The 19,868-nt window shown below is 36.8% G+C and overlaps 1 protein-coding gene and 1 long non-coding RNA gene across 3 annotated transcripts in view; one reads left to right on the top strand and one right to left on the bottom strand.

Annotated features, from left to right (window-relative positions):
- The window catches only part of LOC106149551, a 37,798-nt gene extending 33,112 nt beyond the window's left edge, over window positions 1–4,686 (top strand). The window contains exons 4-5 of the long non-coding RNA XR_001235808.1: window positions 1,902–1,950; window positions 4,601–4,686. This is a non-coding gene — a long non-coding RNA (uncharacterized LOC106149551). The remainder of the gene's footprint in view (window positions 1–1,901; window positions 1,951–4,600) is intronic.
- The window catches only part of LOC102028040 (lymphocyte antigen 75), a gene marked incomplete at its 5' end in the record, with an annotated part of 131,097 nt that overhangs the window by 46,256 nt on the left and 64,973 nt on the right, over window positions 1–19,868 (bottom strand). For both annotated transcript variants that reach the window (XM_013518696.1, XM_013518695.1), the window contains 5 exon segments: window positions 980–1,096; window positions 2,137–2,298; window positions 4,542–4,707; window positions 8,435–8,661; window positions 9,933–10,062. In XM_013518696.1, coding sequence (XP_013374150.1) covers window positions 980–1,096; window positions 2,137–2,298; window positions 4,542–4,707; window positions 8,435–8,661; window positions 9,933–10,062 — 802 coding nt within the window.

The raw sequence follows: 19,868 nt of genomic DNA, 5'->3' as shown, positions 1-19,868 counted from the left end.
TTTTCTAAAATGGTCAGATTTGAGTACAGTAATTTAGTTTCCTTCCTACTCTACCTCTGGCTCATTGTCTAGTTTCCCTTATTAAGCTCATTTATAGGAAAATGTATGTTTTTCATGATTTATGCCCATCAACATATGAAATGCCTTTCATGTCAGATTTTTTTTCTTAATTTCAAAATTTCCACAATTATCCTGACATCTCTGAGTATGTCCTTTCCCCCACCTCATGTCAGACTTGGCATTTAAAAAATTTTTATATTGCTAGACATGGTGGCACACACCTATAATCCCAGCATCTGGAAGGCTGAGGGGGAAGGTTCAACATAAATTCAAGCTGAGCTACAAAGTGAGTTCAAGGCTAGCCAGAACTAGATGGTGAGAACCTGTCTCAAAAAGAAATTATATCAATGATATTTTGTGTTTGTTGCAATTAGTTCAAATTTCATATCCCATTATCAGACCAGGAGTCTCATTTTATGTTGCTTACCATAAGCATACCTCAAGACCAGGTTATAAACCCTTAGGTGCAATGTTAATAGAAAGTGATTCTGTTCTCATTCATCCCACATAGTAAGGATGTAAAGTAAGTATTGGAGATTTATATGGGAGTGTGGTTGTTTCAGTTAATCTCAAGTTGCTACAAGGAAAAATGGGGAAAGTAAATTATTTTTCTCCATTTAACTCTAAGGTTGCTGGGAAAAGTATAAAAATGACATTGGCAGAGGAACAAAAAACCATATTGTATGGATATAAGTTAATTACATGACTGTAATTTTTTTTCTTTCGCAGTGATGGGGATTGAACCCAGGGCTTCAGAAGTGCCAGACAAGTGCTCTCCCACTGAGCTACACTCTCAGCCCCTAAATGATTATACTTTTGTATACTGATATACTTTGAAGAGCCATACTTTTGTAGCTTGATAAATAGGTTACAGTGAAGTAATAATAAGACAGAGAACACTGACATATTTACAACTTACTTTCATAAATTATCCCTAACATGACCCATGAAGCCATATAGTTGAAGTGCAGAAGTTGTTCAAGAACAAACTCATTCTCTTTTTCATCTCGAATATTCAGAATATGTGATCTTGAATCTGTTAAATAGTCAATAATTTTAATAATTACTTATGCAGAAAGCTTTATTTTGTCTATAAAATTTAGAAAGTTTTCTCCTAGTTTAATAGCCTTTAAAACTTACTAATGGAAAAATAAACATGTAAATTTAAACTATTTTATTGTACAAATTAAGTTATTAACATTTTGATGTTAAATTTGGCCTTACAGTGTAGTGGAAAAGTAGTAGCTAAGTAGACAATTTAAAACATAAATTCACCTTACTTTCCCCATTTAAAGTTCACTGTCAGGTGGCATAAATCCACCTGTATTAATGACACCATCAAAGACTTTTCTGTAATTAAAGAAACCTCTTGGGTGAGCTCTAAGACACAGCTTCCTTTTCCTTAGAGTTCACTATTAGGGTGAAACAAGTTTAGTATTTCTCAAAATAAGTTTTTAAACATGGAGGTTTCTCACAAAAGGTCTGCATGGTTAAAATGTTTGCAAACAATGGTTTAAACAAAGTTCAACTAGTTTATATATGCTAGTATTTCTTAAAGTACAGAACACACTTTAGGGAATAATGGTTTGATGCTTTGTGTAGGAACTTTCCACAAGTTCACAGTTCCATTAGTTCCACTGTTGAAAAGTTACAAATACTCAGTGGATTTCACTGGAAATACCTCCTGAGTCTTGAGAGCTGAAAATATGAAATGTGTACTTCTTGTAAGCATGGCTGCTGTGTAAACTACTCAAGCTGACCAATTTTTACTTTGACCTTAAATTTACCTTGTTTAATGTCCACTTCTCTGCTTTTTAATGTAATTTCTTTTCCATTTAAAGAAGAACCCAAATTATTTACACACAAGATGATGGATTAATTCTCAACTGGGTGAGTAAAGAAGTTACATACTTCCATTTTAACAAATTACGTATTTTAATACACCGTAATTGATCATGTAGAGCTAAATACTTTTGAGATTCAGTTATTAGTACTAAGTGGAACTATTTATAACACATGTGACTTTTAAAAAGAATTAGTGGGACTCAATACATGATGACAGTAGAATGTACTTACTCATTTTCTGGCATTGGGAATGAACTTCATCTTGTGTCACTGCTACATGGCTATTCTTTGTCAACATGAAATTGTAGCAAGAGTTCTGAAATGGTATCCATGGGGTATTCAGAACAGGAGATGGGCATTTAACTCTGTCAACTGGTTTAACGTCAGTCTCATCTAGAAAAGGAGTTGATGTTGAGAATTCTAATTTGAGATATAATGTTAACTCCTGTTTATAGTCATTAGCCTGAAATTGTAGGAAATATTCAAGAAGCCTAGAGATAATAGCCTGCTAATGCTTCTTCTCTGTTTATGCTCAAATATAGCACAAAGAAAGCTCACTTTTTACAGGAAGGAAATTATTTATTACCATTTTCTTAGCCCAACCGTGGAGTAGAAAAATGTAAAAAAGGAGGTGCTTTTAGGTTAAATGCAGTTTCCGCTTTCATGCATTATCAAATGTCAAGTGGAAGGGGCCACCTCAGAGAAACGATACAAACCTACTAATAACAGGCACCTAACTATAACTTTAAGAATTTATTTTCAAAGTTCTTCTTACTAACATATCTAATTTTAAAGGAACATTTTAATGAAATACTTGATGTTCTAAATCATTACTTTAACCAAATCAAACAGAAATATCATTTATAATGTGGCCGCTGGAAAATCTTTTCATTTTATAAAACGGCTGTACATTCAAGATGATACAATATAGATATGTCCTACTCAAAATAAATCAAACTAAGTTAATATGGTAGCTCTAAAGATCATGCAGTATCTCCCCTACCACACAACCAATCCCTTTGTTGGTGAAGTAGTGTGTTCTCTTCACCACAAACCCACAAACATGGGCCCCTGATCGTTGAACACCACCTTCCTTTGATTGAGCTAGAGATTGCATACCTGACTCAGGTTGTCAGGTCTAAAAATGGGAAGACTCAGAGTCTAAAAATGGGAAAAGTGGAATTCAGAAATCATTAACTCATCTCCAGTAATAGCATAAGTAAAAGTTGCAGAGCCGCCATGTTATACTATGTGCAGAGAGAAGCAGGAATCATATAAAGAACAGGGTTCAGACACACAAAAACAGACACAACAGGTGAAAGGGTGCATGTATGGGCCCTAGTTTCCATTCCTCAGGAAGCTTAACGCTATCTCCACTTGGGCAGTTCTAAATTTCCCTGTTGGTTTAAACTAAGTTAAGGCTGTTGCTATAACTTGCAGCAAACTGAATTTTTATAGAGGCTCATGAAAATCATGTTAGCTGTTCATATTAAGAATTATGAAAGAATTCCCACAAAAGTAAGTTTTCTGAGACAGTATAGATACAATGTATATGTAAAATGAGGCTGAGTCACAATGGGACTTTAAATGCCAATCAATAAGAAACCCACAGTATAAATAAAGAGCAAAATATAAGGTAAATGGAAATAGTGAGATCTTTTTCAAATGGAAAGGAGCACAAGAGATGGAAGGAGCAGGGGAAAGAGGAAGAGAAAAGGGAGTTTTAAAAAAAAGTTGAAGTAAAATGGAAATAGTTTTTGCAAATGGGAAAGGGAACAAGAGCTGGAGGTAGGAAGGAGGGAGGAGAAGGAAAGGGGATAAAAATAGTTAAGATTGTTAAGCACATGTACAAACTCCCCATAATAAATGTAATCATTATGTACCACGAATGTGTACTAACAAAGAAAAAAATGTGCTACTGATATACAGTTGGGTACTGCTCTACCTAAAGCAAGACACACTTGAGTCATCTGTAGGAAAATGGATGCACCTGAGACCATATTAAGTGAAATGAATCAGACACACAAGCTTATATATCACATGGTTTCTCTTATATGAGACAGGCAAATTATAAATAAAAAGCAAAGGTAAAGATACATGATATGAAGCAGGGAGACGATCTTTTTCAAATGGGAAGGGGATCAAGAGACAGAGGGACAGGAGGGAGGGGATGAAAATAGGAATTAAGATGTGTTATATTCACGTACCAACACCATACAAGCATTGTAAACATTAGGCACTGCAAATATGTACCAATAAAAATCAAAATAAAAAAATGAAAAAGTCAGTGTTGGGGCTGGGGATTTAGCTCAGCGGCAAAGTGCCTGTCTGGCAAGCACAAGGTCGTGAGTTCGGTTCCCGGTACCGGAGAAAAACCAAAAAAAAAAAAAAAAAGGAAAAAAAAAAGAAAAAGTCAATGTTGTCAGCTGATATAAACAGGTAAACATGTCTAAAATAAAAATTAATGATAAAATTCTTAAGCAATTATATTTGAGTACTAATTTTTGCAACAAATTTTCTTATAAAAAGAACATGGTTATAACTTCATAATTAATTATAAAACCAGATTTTACAAAACCACTGACCTAAAATTCTTATGAGACCGATAAGAATTAAAATAATTGAAATTCACATACTTCCTGGATAGTAGCAAATAGCACCCGGTTGATTATCATTGCAATCTGCTGTTTTCCAGAATCCATCGGTGTCTAGTATCACACAGTCCTCAAGTTGTTTGCTATTTTCAGCCCAGCGACTAAAATGAAGACGTTTCCCATCTGACCAACCAAAGTTGCGTTCATCCTGTAAGGAATAGAAATACGTCTCAAGTGGTGATATATGTGTTATCCCCTTTTTATTATTTTGACACATATGGTCAACCTAATGACTTTTGATTTTACTTTATATTTAACAGACATGCATAACACTACATGTTAGGTAATGTTTTAAGTGCTCTATGAATATTGACTTGTTTAATCCTCATAGCAACCATATGAGAGAGGTTCTATGACTATCTCAAGTTTACACATGAGGAAGGTAAAGGTTTGTAACACATGCAAATCACACAGAACATAAACTGCAGTTCTGGGACTCTCACCCAGGCCATCAGTCTCTGGAGTCTGTGTTCTAACCTTGGGCTTTGCTGCCTCATACACCACTGGAAATGATGTATTGGTTGTTGGAAAACAGAAAACACCGGAAAAACCATGGAGTAGTGGAAAGAACATGGGCTTCAGAGCCAAGGGTATCTGGTTTTATCCTGGTGCAGTTGCGTACTTGCTTTTGACCCATGAGTACTTTTCAAGTTTCCATTCCCTCATCTATTAAGGAGCGTGGCACAATGACGGTTTTGTGTAAAACAACCCAGTGGCTAGCTGGCACACAGAGCTATGTAAATGTTAATTCCCTTCTTAACTCCTAAGGCCCTGTGGCAAAACCTGCCTCTGTTTTGACGTTTGTCTTTGGGAGGAAGCGTCCTCCTTTGCTATATCTCATTATATACTACAAATATCTATGCTGTTGTTTGAGACAGGGTCTCACTATGTGACCCAAGGTAGCCTCGAATTTCTGGGTTTGAGTGATCCTGCCACCTCAGCCTCCCAAATAGCTGGAATTACAGGTACTCCATCTCTGCACCTGGCAAAAACATTTTCTGTTTGTTGGTTTGTTCATTTTGGCAGTGCTGAGGATTGAATTTAGGGTCTCCTACCTGCTAGGAAGCACTCTACCACTGACTGCCACCCCTAACCCCTAGAAGTGAGTGAACATGTCTTTTCTCTAGTAAGGGCTTCCTCACCCCTCTATCTTGAGTTAGAATTTACAGAGTAAGCAAAGAAGTCCAGGGGATAAGTTACAGAGTACAGGCTTGTCTGAACTTGCCCACGGTGCCACCAGAAAGCCTTATATAACCAGTTCTCGCGGAGTGGAACCAGTTCTCGCGGAGTGGAACCAGTTCTCGCGTAGTGGAACCGCTGAGCTAAACTTCCCTGAGCACCAAGGAAATCTGCATCACTCGTTTATTGGGAATACTGCATCTGGCAAAAGGCCACACATAGGCTCTTTAGGGAAGCATAATCAGCAAACAGCACTAGCTGTTTTATCCTGAACCATTCTAGTTCCAGTTGTAAATGTGTGTGAATTAATACCTAAGCCATTGTGGCCTCAGCTGTGGGCCTCTGGAGGTATGAGTTTTGCTACAGTATGATCTGTTCTGGTCTGGATTCCTGTTCTTATGCTGTACTCGCCACCAGTTCCTGTCCCCGGGCCTTTGGAACTGCCATTCCATTGCTGATAAATCCTTCCATATCCTCAGTATCTTTACTAAGACTCTAAAATATCTCTTTATTGAATTCTTGGCTTTCGTTGACCTTAGTTCAAATATGGCTTTTCCAAAGGAATAACACCTTTTCAGTACCCACAAGGGAGGGCTGTTTGTTTTTCCATCTTCAGGCACCAACAAGCTACAAGAAGGGGATAGTGGATACTTTTATTTTCGTCAGTTTTCCCTTGTGTTTTATGCCCATTTTATCACTGCTAACTTCCAGAGTCTTTGCCTCTTGCAGATATTCACTGAGAACTTAGGCCTTTGCTTTTTTTCTGATATTCACTAAGATGTCCTGATGTCTGGCTCTGCCATTGACTTGGGTACATCTTAATGTAAAGACCCACTGCTATGGCCATAGTCTGGACTTCATACAGCCCAGAACTGCTACTTCAGACACTGTAGACAGGCCTTATTTCAGGCCAGTGCCAATGCCTGCATGAATTTATACAAAATAACTGATCTCTCCATCTCTAGACTGCCTGCTTCCTCCCAAACCTTAACTCAGCTTCGTTTTACTTAAGGAAAAGTTCTGCATTCTCACTATTTCTTATTGTTTAAAATCTTTCAATATTTTCCCACTGTTTTCAAAGTAAAATGCTATTTATTAATATTCTGTCATGATCCAAAGATTTAGGGTAGGGGCTGGGGATTTAGCTCAGCAGCAAAAGCGCCTGCCTGGCAAGTGCAAGGTCGTGAGTTCGGTTCCCGGTACCGGAGAAAAACCAAAAAAAAAAAAAACAAAACAAAAAAACACACAAAGATTTAGGGTACCTTAGAAAGATATATAATAAATAGCTAGACAAAAGATGTTAAAATGAAGGGTAAAAAGAAAAGAAAAAAACAGATAATAGAATAAGAAAACAGACCACTATCATTAAGTGAGAGGAAGAGGATACAAACAGTATGATTCCAATTGTTTTAAAAATAAATATGTGCACAAAGAAAAATAAATTTAAGGTTATATACCAAAGTCCTTAAACCACATTTGTATTTAGTTACTTGAATAACAATGACTTCCCACTAAACAATGACTTTAATCAAAGTGACTTCTTTTTCTTCTTCCAATTTACCATTTTTACTTCTTCTAATTTACAGTTTTTCTACAGTGACAATACTGCTTTTCTTTCAAGAGACATTTCTTGATCAAAACAAGGAAGTGTAACAACTTCCTGCTACCCTCACAACAGACACAACAAGAGGTTTCCAAACGCGGCCCCGAAAGCCAGGAAAAGGCACGCTGTGCGAGAGTGGATGCTGTGAGGGCTGGAAGAGCGGTTCTCAGGACACCTGGCTTGATCTGGGGACGAGTTTTAGCGACTCAGAGCCCCAGAGAGATTACTCTTCAAACCAATTCTGAATGCTACTTTTAAGTGAGCTTCTGAAAATTTTGTGGTTTTTTTTCCATCCATTGTTTAGTTTTATTCTGGGTTTGTACTAGACTAAACTATTTTCAACCATATTTTCTCCATATAGTGCTAGACCTGTTTTGGTATGTTGGGAGATACATACCAGGGTTGAAAAGAGAGGCAAAACTGCTTACAATGCTAAGAATATGACAGCTTTTTCAAAAAATGAAAAAAGATTCCTGACAGCTTTCTCAAAAAAGGAAAAAAAAAAAACAGTTCCTGCATTTGATTACAGCTTAAGCTCAGCTGCATACCAATTCTTGTTTGTGCTGCATACATGTAAGTGAGTGCTGGGAATTCACGGGAGACTGACAGCATATTCTTTGCTGGGCTGTGGAATGAATGAGAAGTACTCCAGACACCTATTTAGGAGCAGAACTTGAGAAGTGAAACACTATTCTAGGCCCTTTTCAGAGTAGCCTAACTTCTCTCTGCTGATTTGAAAGCGATGGAAAGCTCCCTTCAACATTGTCCATAGAACTGCCACACATCCAACTCCATTTGAGGTTTTAATTCTTTCCTTCTCATGTTTACATTGGTTGAGGAAATATGAAAGCTCTTGATTCTAGCTGAATAGAATAAAGAGAGGTGATCAAGTACTTATGGCCACTAGAACCTTTTTTTTTTTTTTTTTTTTTCACTTACACAAGATCTTTCAGTTGGGGAAGATAATTGACACAAAAGACCCGTATTCATGAAATTAAGATCTTTGGCTTCCTTTAGTCTATGAGAGATGCTATGCACAATGAAAATGTCCCATTCCATCACTCAGCCCTGGCAATTAAGACGGAAGCCTTACATCTTGACTTGAGAGTCCAATCCAAAAGGAAGAGTTCCAGAGCACGACCTGCACGGTGAGGAATGCCTGCTGGTAGGGATTGGTGATGGTCACCAGGCGCATGTTCTCTTTTCTACACTCCCTTTGCGCATTGTACCACGTCAGTGTCTTTGGGATTATTTTGTACAGGTTATTTAAATATTTTATAGTCTCTGAAGTATTCTGCAAGGTCCGTCTGTCTTTCACTTCTGCATGTAAAAGAAAACGACAACAATTATAACAACAATGACTCCCACACTTGCAAGTCAAAGGTTAGTTGTTCAGATTTCTCATGTTACCAATCTGCTTTAGATATTACTTGCCTACTTATTTATTTTAGATTTTGCGTGGGAGAATTAGGCATGTCTTCCTATATATGTTAAGTAAAATGCATAATCTCAAATATTTGGTTTCTAACAAAATTTTGCTCTGATTTAGGAAGGAGAAAAGCTGTAAACAGAAGTAGGCTGCAATAAGATTATCATTTCAGGTTGGTGCCAAATACTATCTTCGTCTAAACTGTTTTACCAGGAATGATATCTAAAAGTGCCCTTTTACAAAGTTTGTATCTGGAAGAACTAAAATGAGAAAAGTGTACAAAGTCACTTAGAGGATATATTTGAACTCCTGCTTTACTGTACTTATCTGAAATAGGAAGTTACTAAAAAGTGTGGGACAAATGGATAAAGATTAATAACAAAAACCTCTCCTGAAATACATGTACTAGCCCTTAATATTCTTAGTACATGACACAAATTGTCTTTTTAATCATTTGTTAGGAACTCACTGTGATTAGTGAAAACTGATGTAATGTCCCTTAAAAGTATATTTTTCAAGATTCCTATTTTTAAGTATATATTCTACTTTTATATGGATTATAGGGTATAGACAGTGATACATTTACAGTGCTTCATATCTTTTTTTAAAAATGAGTACTAAACTTGGCAGTACTAGACTACATTAAAAAAATTAAGATTTTTCTTGTCTTTTTCCCAAGATAAAGACTAAAATCTGAAAAATGTCAGAGTAGAAAGAAAAAAAGTAAAAAAATAACTTACTCTTCCTAGGGAACTACTAACACACTCCTTAAAGTATTCAATTTTTATATATAAGTATAGCAATTCTACCTAAAAAGTCACATTCCATTTGAAATAATCAGCCTCAGTGTCAATATGAATTTACTCATGCTGTGATTTTTTTTTTTTTTTTTTTTTTGGCTTTTTGAGACAAGGTCACATTATGTAGTTCCAGCTGGCCTTGAACTCACTATGTAGCCCAGGGTGGCCTCAAACTTGCAGCAATGTTCCTCCTCAGCCTTCCAAGTCCTGGGACTACAGGTATGCCCCACCATGCCCAGTGCTGCAATTTTAAGTTACTTGATTAGAAATTTATATAAATTCATTTATAAGATTTTTGTGAAAAAGGATCATAAATATGTAATAGTATAAAATACTGTGGTTATCTAGATAATAATTGATACCTGAATATTTCTGACACAGAGATACAGAATGGCGTTCAGTGCAGGAAGTAAAATTCCATGTTCCAGTAAAAGGTGACTTTGGGAAGTTGAGTATCAGTGCACAGTGATAGTGGGACTCTTCATCAAAAAACTAAACAGAAAGGCAAATATGTACACACAATCATGAAACTCATAGTCATAAGATCCTGTGAAGACAAATACACAACACTGTCAGAACCTGTAGGACAAAATAAAAGCAGGTCTAAGAGGGATACTTATGGCTGTGAATGCCTACACTAGAAATATAGAGCATTATCAAATAATCTAATGATGCATCTCGAGTCTAGAAAAATAAGAATAATTCAAATCCAAAGCTTGTAGAAGGAAAGAGATTATAAAGATCTGAACATAAATCAATGAAATTGAGACCAGAACTCCATAAAAGATCAGTGAATCAAATAGCTGGTTTTTTGAAAGGATATATAAATTTGATAAACATTTAGCCAAACTTAACAAAAACACAAAGAAAACAGACCCACATCTAAGCAACTAGAAATAAAAAAGTGAAACTACAACAGAAACTATTGAAATTCAGAGGATTATAAGAAACTACTCCAAAAACTTATATTCCAGTAAATTGGAGAAATCTAGAAAATAATGGATAAATTCCTGCACACATATGACATAACAAAATTGAACAAGATATAAAAAACCTGTGCAGACCAATAACAGGCAATGAAATTGAAGCAGTAATAAAAAATCTTCCAAGTAAAAAAAGCCCATGACCCCATAGATTCACTGTTAGATTTTACCACACTTCAGAGAAGAACTAATGTCAGTACTCCTCAAATTTTTCAATGAATTGAAAGGGAGGAAGACTGCCAAACTCATTGCATGAAGCCAATATAACCATAATAGTAAAACTGGACAAGGGCTCAACAAAAAAGGAAAACTGTGAGCCAATCTCTTTAACAAACATAGGTGCAAATATCCTCAACAAGATACTGCAAACAGAATGCAACAAATCAGTAAAAAGTTTATATATCACACTCAAGTCAGCTTCATTCCAAGGATGCAAGGATGGTACAATCTATAGAAGTCAATAAATGCAATACACTTTATAAATAGAATTAAGGATAAAAATCATATGATCATCTCAAAAGATGCAGAAAAAGCCTTTGACAAAATCCAATATCCTTTCATAATAAAAACCCTGAAGAAAATAAGTATAGAACAACCTTACCTTAAGCTAGTATAAGCAGTTTATGACAAGTCCATAGCCAACATCATGGTAATAAGGGAAAACCTGAAAGCATTCCCTCTGAAATCATGAGTAAGCCAAAGATATCCACTCTCCCCAGTCATCTTCAATATTGCCCTTCAATGTTAGAGCAATCAGGCAAGAGAAAGAAGTAAAAGGGATACAAGTGTAAAAGAGTCATAGGATCTTTATACATAGGTGATGTGAACATTTAGATAGAAGACCCAAAAAACTCCACCAGAAAACTCTTAGAGCTAATAAGCTGTGGAAAGTGGCAAGAAACAAAATCAGTGCACAAAAATCAATAGTGTTTCTGTACACCAATAATGAACTCAGTGGGAAAGTTATCAGGAAACTGATTCCATTTACCATACCTTCAAAAAAGATAGATACTTAGGAATCAACCTAATCAAGCAAAGGGAAGACACATATAATGAAAATTTTAGTACTCTGAAGAAAGAGACTTAAGGGGATGTTAGAAAATGGAGCAACATTTCCTATTCCTGAGTAGGCACAGTTAATATTGCTAAAATGGCTCTATTATCAAAAGTGATCTATAGATTTCATTCAATTCCTACTAAAATTTCAACATTATTCACAAAACTAGACGCAACAATCTTAAAATTTATATGGAACCAGAAGATACCAAGAAGGACCAAAGCAATACTGAATAAGAAAAGCAACATGGGAAGCATCATAATCTCAGACTTTAAGTTAAACCAAGAAGCTATAGTAACAAAAGCAGCACAGTACTGACACAAAAAATAGACACAGACCAGTGGAACAGAATAAAAGACACAGAAACAATCCCATATACGTTTAGCTATTTGACAAAGGGGCTAAAAACAAATGCTGGATTAAGGATAGCCTCTTTCACAAATGGTGCTTGATAAACTGGCTCTCCATGTGCAGTAGACAGTGAAGAGAGAAACTTCAGTGAAGAAGGAGGTAGCTGGGGGTGCCTTCTCCTTGAGATCGGACTCACTATGTGAGAAGAGCAGTTCAAACCTGTGGACACACACAGTGACTGCTGGTGACCCCAAAGGCCTCCATGGAGAGATGCAGCAGTGGAGGGGAGCATCGGACATGAAGGACTGTGCTAGCTGGTGGTGAGTGCTGAGGGCTCAGTCTTCCCATGCAAACCAGCAATTGTATGGGAGCCATTATGCAGAGGGACCAGCTGAGCTCAGAACTCAGAGAAGCTGCAGATTCCATCTAGCAGCACCCAACTGGGCTCAGCTTGCAGAAGGTGCTCCGATAGCTGCAGGCTAAATGAGTCTGGTCATGGTCAAAAGGTGCAGGCTCACTGAGATTATGCACTACCCTCTCATAAAGCTACTGCTGGCTTGCTGGGATAAATCAACACAGATCAAGACTCTGTCTCCACACGTTGTCTACGAGTTACAGCAGAGACATACCCAGAAGTGGACTTTTTCTTTTTTTTCTCTCTCTCTCTGTTTTGTTTCTTTTGTGGTTTTGTTTTTGTTTTATGGTTTTTGTTTTTGCTTTTTTCTTCTTCATGATTTGATCTTGTTTTTATATGAGTGTGAATGTGGTTTCTAGACTCTTTGTGGTTTGGTTCTGTTCTGTTCTTTTTATCTCTTCCTTCTCTCTTTCCCTCTAGTCTTCTGCACAAGTTCCCAAAAGTAAGCATGATTCCCTTTTGTCCTCCAGTCTTACTGCTAGTCTCTTCCTCTTCTTCCACTTCTCTATTATCTCCCTAACTCATTTTAAATTTTAACTCCTGCAGGAAAATTGACATATGAAGGACTTCTATATTGCATATAATTTTCTGGTTTGTTTTAGATTTTGTTGTTTAACCACAAATCTAATTTATATGGTTAAAAGTGGCAAATTAATGGTTAGCTCCATTTGTCATTTTCTAGGGTATTGTCATTGCTGATGGTACCACTATTGCCAAAAATGACATAATTATTCTATACAGCTGTTCTTCCTGGTATTCCAAGACTGAGATTGACTAAGGGTCACAGAAAATACTGTGGCACAGTGCCAAAGAACCAGGGGCTGGGACAAATAGGCAGCAACTTCTCATCCCCAACAGATGGAAGAAGTAGGATCTTGCAACAGACTCAAAACCCCAAAACCAGCTACATCTAAAAGATACGTTAGACAAGTAGTCATTTCCTAAGGGTTTTAAATACCAGTAATAAAGCAAACCACCACAGGCTATTTATAAGCATCACCCCAGGAATTAAACTAAAAAAAAAGAAAAAATGAGAAGACACTTAAACAAGATGTAAACCCAGACATCCAGTTCACCAAAGGCAAACCCAGGGGGCAATGACGTAAGCAACCAGAGAGCTACCCACCTGGTCTCTCTGAAGTGATTAAAAACAAAGCAACTGAATGAGGCTCTAGAAAAAAAATCAAATCAGAAATAATATCTGAGAAATTACCTCCTAGATGAGGCAAAGAAAAATAATAAGATTGATAGGAGTCAATGAAAAAGCAGGAGATAGCACAAATGATGTTAAAAAAAACTGTTCACAGACATCATGGCAGAAAACTTACCTAGTAGAGAAAAAGAATTTGATATACAGATAAGCGAGGCATATAGAACTCAAATGAGCCATGATAAAAAAAAAATCTATAGCCAGGCATATCATAGTCAAGATTTGAGAAATTCAACACAAGATTAGAATCTTAAAAGCTGTTATGGGAGAGAAATGAATCACCTATAAAGGCAAGCTTATCAGAATCACAGGTGACTTCTTAGAACAAACCCTCAAGTCAAGGAGAGCTTGGAGTGAAATATTTCAAGTCCTAAAGGAAAACCACCTTCAGTCCAGGTTGATGCATTCCACAAAACTATCTTTCAAAACTGATGGAGAATTAAGATACTTCCATGACAAAGAACAGCTGAGCAAATTTATGACCACCAAACCAGCACTCCAAAACGTTTTGAAGGACATTCTAGAAAGAGATAACAAGAAGTACAACTCCATGAACCCCAACAGAACAAATCCACCAGGCAAGGCAAACAAACAGAGGGAGGGGGAAAAGTGGGGAACCAAGAACAGGAAAATAACAAGGATAAGTCAATACACATCAGTTATAACCATCAATGCTAATGGTCTCAATTCACTAATCAAAACACAAAGACTGGCAGAATGGATCAAGAAGCAAGATCCAACAACATGCTGCATACAAGAAACACATTTAATTCAAAGAGAAATTCATAGACAATTTCTACAATTAAATAAAAATGGCAATACAACATACTGGAACTTATGGGACACAATGAAAGCAGTCCTAAGAGGGAAATTTACAGCAGTGAATACCCCTATCAGGAAATCAGAGGAAATATAAATAAACAACTTAATGGTGAATCTCAAACTTCTAGAAAAAGAAGAGCAGGCTAAGCCAAAAGCTTGTTGGAGGGAGGAAATGATAAAGATCAGAGCATAAATCAATGCATTAAAGACTAAAAAAACACTACAAAGAATGAATCAAAGAGTTGGTTTTTTTGAAAGATTAAATAAAATCAACAAACCCTTATCCAATCTTATGAAAAAAAGGAAAGAAAAGACTCAAATCCTCACAATTAGGAATGAAAAGGTTGAAGTCACAATGAACCCTGCAGAAATCCAGATCATCTATACCTACTTTGAAAACTGATATTCTATTTAGTTTCTTTTTTTAGTTTTTTTCTGTACTGGGAATTGAACTCATGACGTCGCGCTTGCCAGGCAGGCGCTGTGCTGCTGAGCTAAATCCCCAGCCCCTGAAAACTGATATTCTAATAAGATGAAAAATGCAGAAGAAATGGACAGATATCTAGATACATATCAATTACCAAAGCTGAACCAAGAAGATATAAAAATCTTAAATAAACCAATAACAATCAAAGAAATCAAAGATGTAATTAAAAACATACCAAGAAAAAAAGCCTAGGCTCTGATGGATTCACTGCTGAATTCTACAAGAAATTTAGAGACAATGTAATACCACTACTTCTCAAACTCTTTAAGTGAAATTGAAAGGGCAGCAATACTCCCAAATTCATTCCTGGAAGCAAGAATTACAATGATACCAAAACTGGAGAAAGACCCAACTAAGAAAGAGAATTACAGGTCTATCTCCCTAATGAATTTAGATGCAAAAATTCTCAGTAAGATACTGGTGAACAGAATGCAGCAAAACATCAAGAAGATTATGCACCATGACCAAGTGGGATTCATCCCAAGGATGCAGGGGTAGTTCAACATATGTAAATCAATAAATGTAATAACCCATTTTAACAGAGCCAAGGACAAAAATCATATGATTATCTCAATAGATCAGAAAAAAATTTTGACAAAGTCCAGTACCCATTCATGCAATGAATAGGCACTTGTCAAAAGAAGAAACATGAACGGAAATAAATACATGAGAAAATGTTCAACATCTTTTTAGGGAGATGCAAATAAAAACAATGAGCTTCCATCTTACCCCAGTAAGAATGGCTATCATCAAGAACACAGAATAAAAACAAATGCTGGTGAGGAGGTAGGAAACAACTCTTCTACACTGTGGGTGGCAATGTAAACTAGTACAATCATTACTGGAATTAATATGGAGATCCCTAAAAAAAACTAAAACTTGAAATTCCATTTGATCCAGCTATCCCTCTTCTGAATATTTTCCTAAAAGAAGAAAGCCACAACATTATAGGGATACATGCATACAGGTGTTTTTAGGGACACAATTCACAATTACCAAACTATTGAAGAAGCCTAGATGCCCAACAATAAACAAATGAAGAAAATGTGATATAATTATACAATGGAATATCATTCAGCCTTAGAGAAGGATAAATTTGAGTCATTTGAGTCAAATAAATTGAGTCATTGAAAAATGGATGGAATTTGAGACCACAGTGTTAAGGGAAATACATCAAATACAAAAGGTTAGTTATCGCACAGTATCTCTTATACAAGAAACCCAAACTATAAATAGATTAAAGATATAAAATGGAGAAATGGTAGGAATCAGGAATATAAACTTCTTGGAGACAAGGAAGGGACCAAGGGAAAAGTACACATAAGAGAAACAATACCAAAAATGATCAAAATGTGATTATCTATCTATCTATCTATCTATCTATCTAGACATAGATATCACAAACTGTGATATCTATATATATATATTTCCCAAAACAAATGAAATTACTATATACCACAAACATGTCAATTAGACAAATAAATAATATGTATAGTAAATACACAAACTAGTAACATATGTATAATCATTTGTTATCAAGTATTGTGTACTGTGTAATTGTATGTGCTATACCTTTATATGATTGGGAGCATAGTAGGTTTGTTTACACAAATATCACCACAAACATATATGTAGTGAGTTCCATTATAATCTTATAGTATCACTTGTACAAGTGATGTGACACTGAAATGTCATTATACAGAACAAGACTGTATGTATCTCACACACATATATACATATTCTGTCTTTATAGGTGATAAAATAGGCATCTTACATTGTCTTTAACAAATACAAGCATGCAATAAATGATGCTAGAACAAGTGGCTAGGGTCAGGAAAAAGGTTAAGTGTTCACGAATCAGGAAAAAAAACAACATATGACACAAAACTATATGAAAATATAGGCATACATTTATGTAACATTTGCACAATGGACTATGTAACCTAAAAACAATGAGGTGAAAAAAAGAAAGTAAATAGATTTAAACATTCTAAAAAGCTGGAGTCATGGCTTTGCTTCCCTGACCAGCATGCATGGCAGGTGAAACCTCGGGCACCCTCTGGTGCCTCGGTGGCTACCCGCCACACACATAGTGTGTCTGCTGGGCTGGGCTGAACCCTGGACACCTTCAGGAAACCCAGTGAGTCATGGTTTTGCCTCCCTGACCAGCATGCAAGGAAGGTGAAACCTCGGGCACCCTCTGGTGCCACGCCCATAGTGTGTCTGCTGGGGCTGGGCAGAACGTCAGACACCTTTAGGAACCCGGTGAGCCACTCTGGTGCCTCCTCCACTGGGGTGTGAGGCATGAGGATCCCTGGACAACTTCTGGTGGTCACTGCCAGAACAACTCACACCCCCTCGGGAGCTCAGCTGAAACCTGGACAGAGTCAGTGGCCTTGGGGAGTTCACCCTCACTCCTCGCTTTCCAATGTGGGAAGAAGGTTCTGTCCTGGGCAATATCAGAAGCCTTGGTGAACATGACCTGCATCCCCCCTACTCTTGTTGAAGCTAGGCTGAACCCCAGACAGTCTCAGGAACGCTGGTGAGCCTCTCCCGCCCTTCCCACACACTCCTGGGAGCTAACTGAATGCAAGAAAGATTGGGAGCATCTGGGACCCCACCTTGCCACCACTCAACAGCACAGGAGCTACACTGAGCACTGGGGATCTTCAGATTCTTGCCCTGCCACTCATACACAATCAGGACAGTGAGGCTGCACTCCAGGGAGCCTCTGGATCTTCAAAAATGACAAAATGAAGGAGCAAAATGCAATCTCAGACCTCCACACCACCCAAAACAAGTCCAGGAGACATCAACACAGAACAGCCTGCAAGGCATAAACCTGAAATTTCTGAAATGATAGCAACTGGAGTAAAGAAACAACTCCATCAGGCCATACAAGACATCAGATCAGAAATAATGTCTCAGGTGGAAAAAAGAAATGACAACAATAATGAAAGAAATGTTCAGCATATCCAAAGATGACACTGAGAAGAAAATAGAAGAGCAGAGACAACTCATGGAAACCTTGAGTGAACAATATAGAAAAGAACTAGAAGGTACGAAACAGATTCAAATATAGCCAGGTATCCAGAAAATTAAAAATTTCATTGAAAGCTGGCAAAACCACCTGAAAGAAGCTGAAGATAGACTCAGACCTTGAAGACAGCATTACCACTAGTGAACCTGAAAGGAAGGATCTCTTAAAAACAACAAGGAACCAGGAAATAACAGTTCAATAAATGCAAGACACAGCAAAGAACAACAATGTCAGATTAATAGGTATTAATGAAACGGCAGGTGTCAACACAAATGACACAAAAAGACTGTTTGCAGAAATAATAGCAGAAAATTTCCCAGGAATGGAAAAAGAAGCAGACATATAGTTAAGTGAAGCATATAGAATTCCAATTAATCTTAACCAAAATAAATATACACCCAGACATATAGAAATCAAGATCTCAAAAACTCAACAAAAGATCAGAATATTAAAAGCTGTTAGAGAAAAGAAACAGATCACCTATAACGGAAAGCCTATCAGAATCACGGCAGACTTCTCAACACAAACCGTCAAGGAAAGAAGTATTTCTTTCCTTGGAGTGAAGTATTTCAGGTACTGAAAGGAAGCAACTTCCAACCCAGACTGATGTACCTACCAAAACTATCTTTCAAATTTAATGGAGAAATAAAATACTTTCATGATAAAGAACAACTGAAGGAATTCATGCGTGCCAAACCAATCTTACAAAGAGTACTAAAAGATATTCTAGAAACAGATAAAACAGACCGCAACTTCAAGAACAACAACAAAAAAGGAACCACCAAGCAGAGCAAGCAATTAAACAAAGGGAAAAAGGAGGATCCAACAGCAGGAAAATACCACGACAAAGATAAGCCAGTACATATCAGTTATAACCATCAATGTAAATGGTCTCAATACACCAACCAAAAGAAGCACACTAGCAGAGTGGATCAGGAAACAAAATCCAACTATATGCTGCATATATGAAACACATATAATTCAAAAGGAAATTCACAGACTGAAAATTAAAGGATGGAAAACAATACTCCATGCGACAGGAACCCAGAAAAAGGCGGGTGTAGCTATTCTGTTTGCAGATAATGTGAACTTCAAACCAAGAACAATCAAAAGAGATAAAGAAGGTCACTACATATTTGTGAGAGGGAAGCTTCAAGAGGAAGAGATAACAATCATAAACATCTGTGCACCAAATACAGGATCACCCACCTATATAAGACAAATTCTAACAGACATGAAGAATGAAATAAGTAGCAACATAATCATAACAATGGACTTTCACACACCATTGTCACAAAGAGATAGGCCAACTAGACAAAAAATTGGGAAAGGAATAACAGAATTGTGTGAACATATGGACTTTTGTAGATCTTTACAGAATGTTCCACCCAACAGCATCAGAATACACATTCTTCTCAGCTGCACATGGGATGTTCTCTACAATAGACCATGTACTAGTATGTAGAACATGTTTAAGCAAATGCAAAGGAATTGAAATTATCCCATGTATACTATCAGACCATAGTGCAGTGAAATTGGAAATTAATGACAAAAGAAAACACAAAACCTCCATACACAGTTGGAAATTAAATAACATCCTCCTGAACAGCCAATGGGTCACAGCTGAAATCAAAGTAAAGATTAAACCCTATTTACAATCAAACAAAAATGTACATACAACCTACAGGAACCTGTGGGATGCAATGAAAGCAGTTCTCAGAGGGAACTGTAAACTCCCACTTAAGGAAAACAGAACAAGCACAGATGAACAATCTTATGCTGCACATCAAGATTCTAGAAAAAGAAGAGCAAACCAAACCCAAAGCCCAAAGAAAGCAGGAAATTATAAAGCTCAGAGCAGAAATTAACGCAATGGAGACTAAAAAAAAATACAAAGAATTAATGAATTAAAGAGTTGGTTCTTTGAAAGAAT

The sequence above is a fragment of the Chinchilla lanigera genome, unplaced genomic scaffold (assembly GCF_000276665.1).
Source record: "Chinchilla lanigera isolate Chin_1 unplaced genomic scaffold, ChiLan1.0 scaffold00048, whole genome shotgun sequence".
Lineage (NCBI taxonomy): Eukaryota > Metazoa > Chordata > Mammalia > Rodentia > Chinchillidae > Chinchilla > Chinchilla lanigera.
Note: the sequence above shows the minus strand (reverse complement) of the source record. Positions and strands in the feature narration are given on the sequence as shown.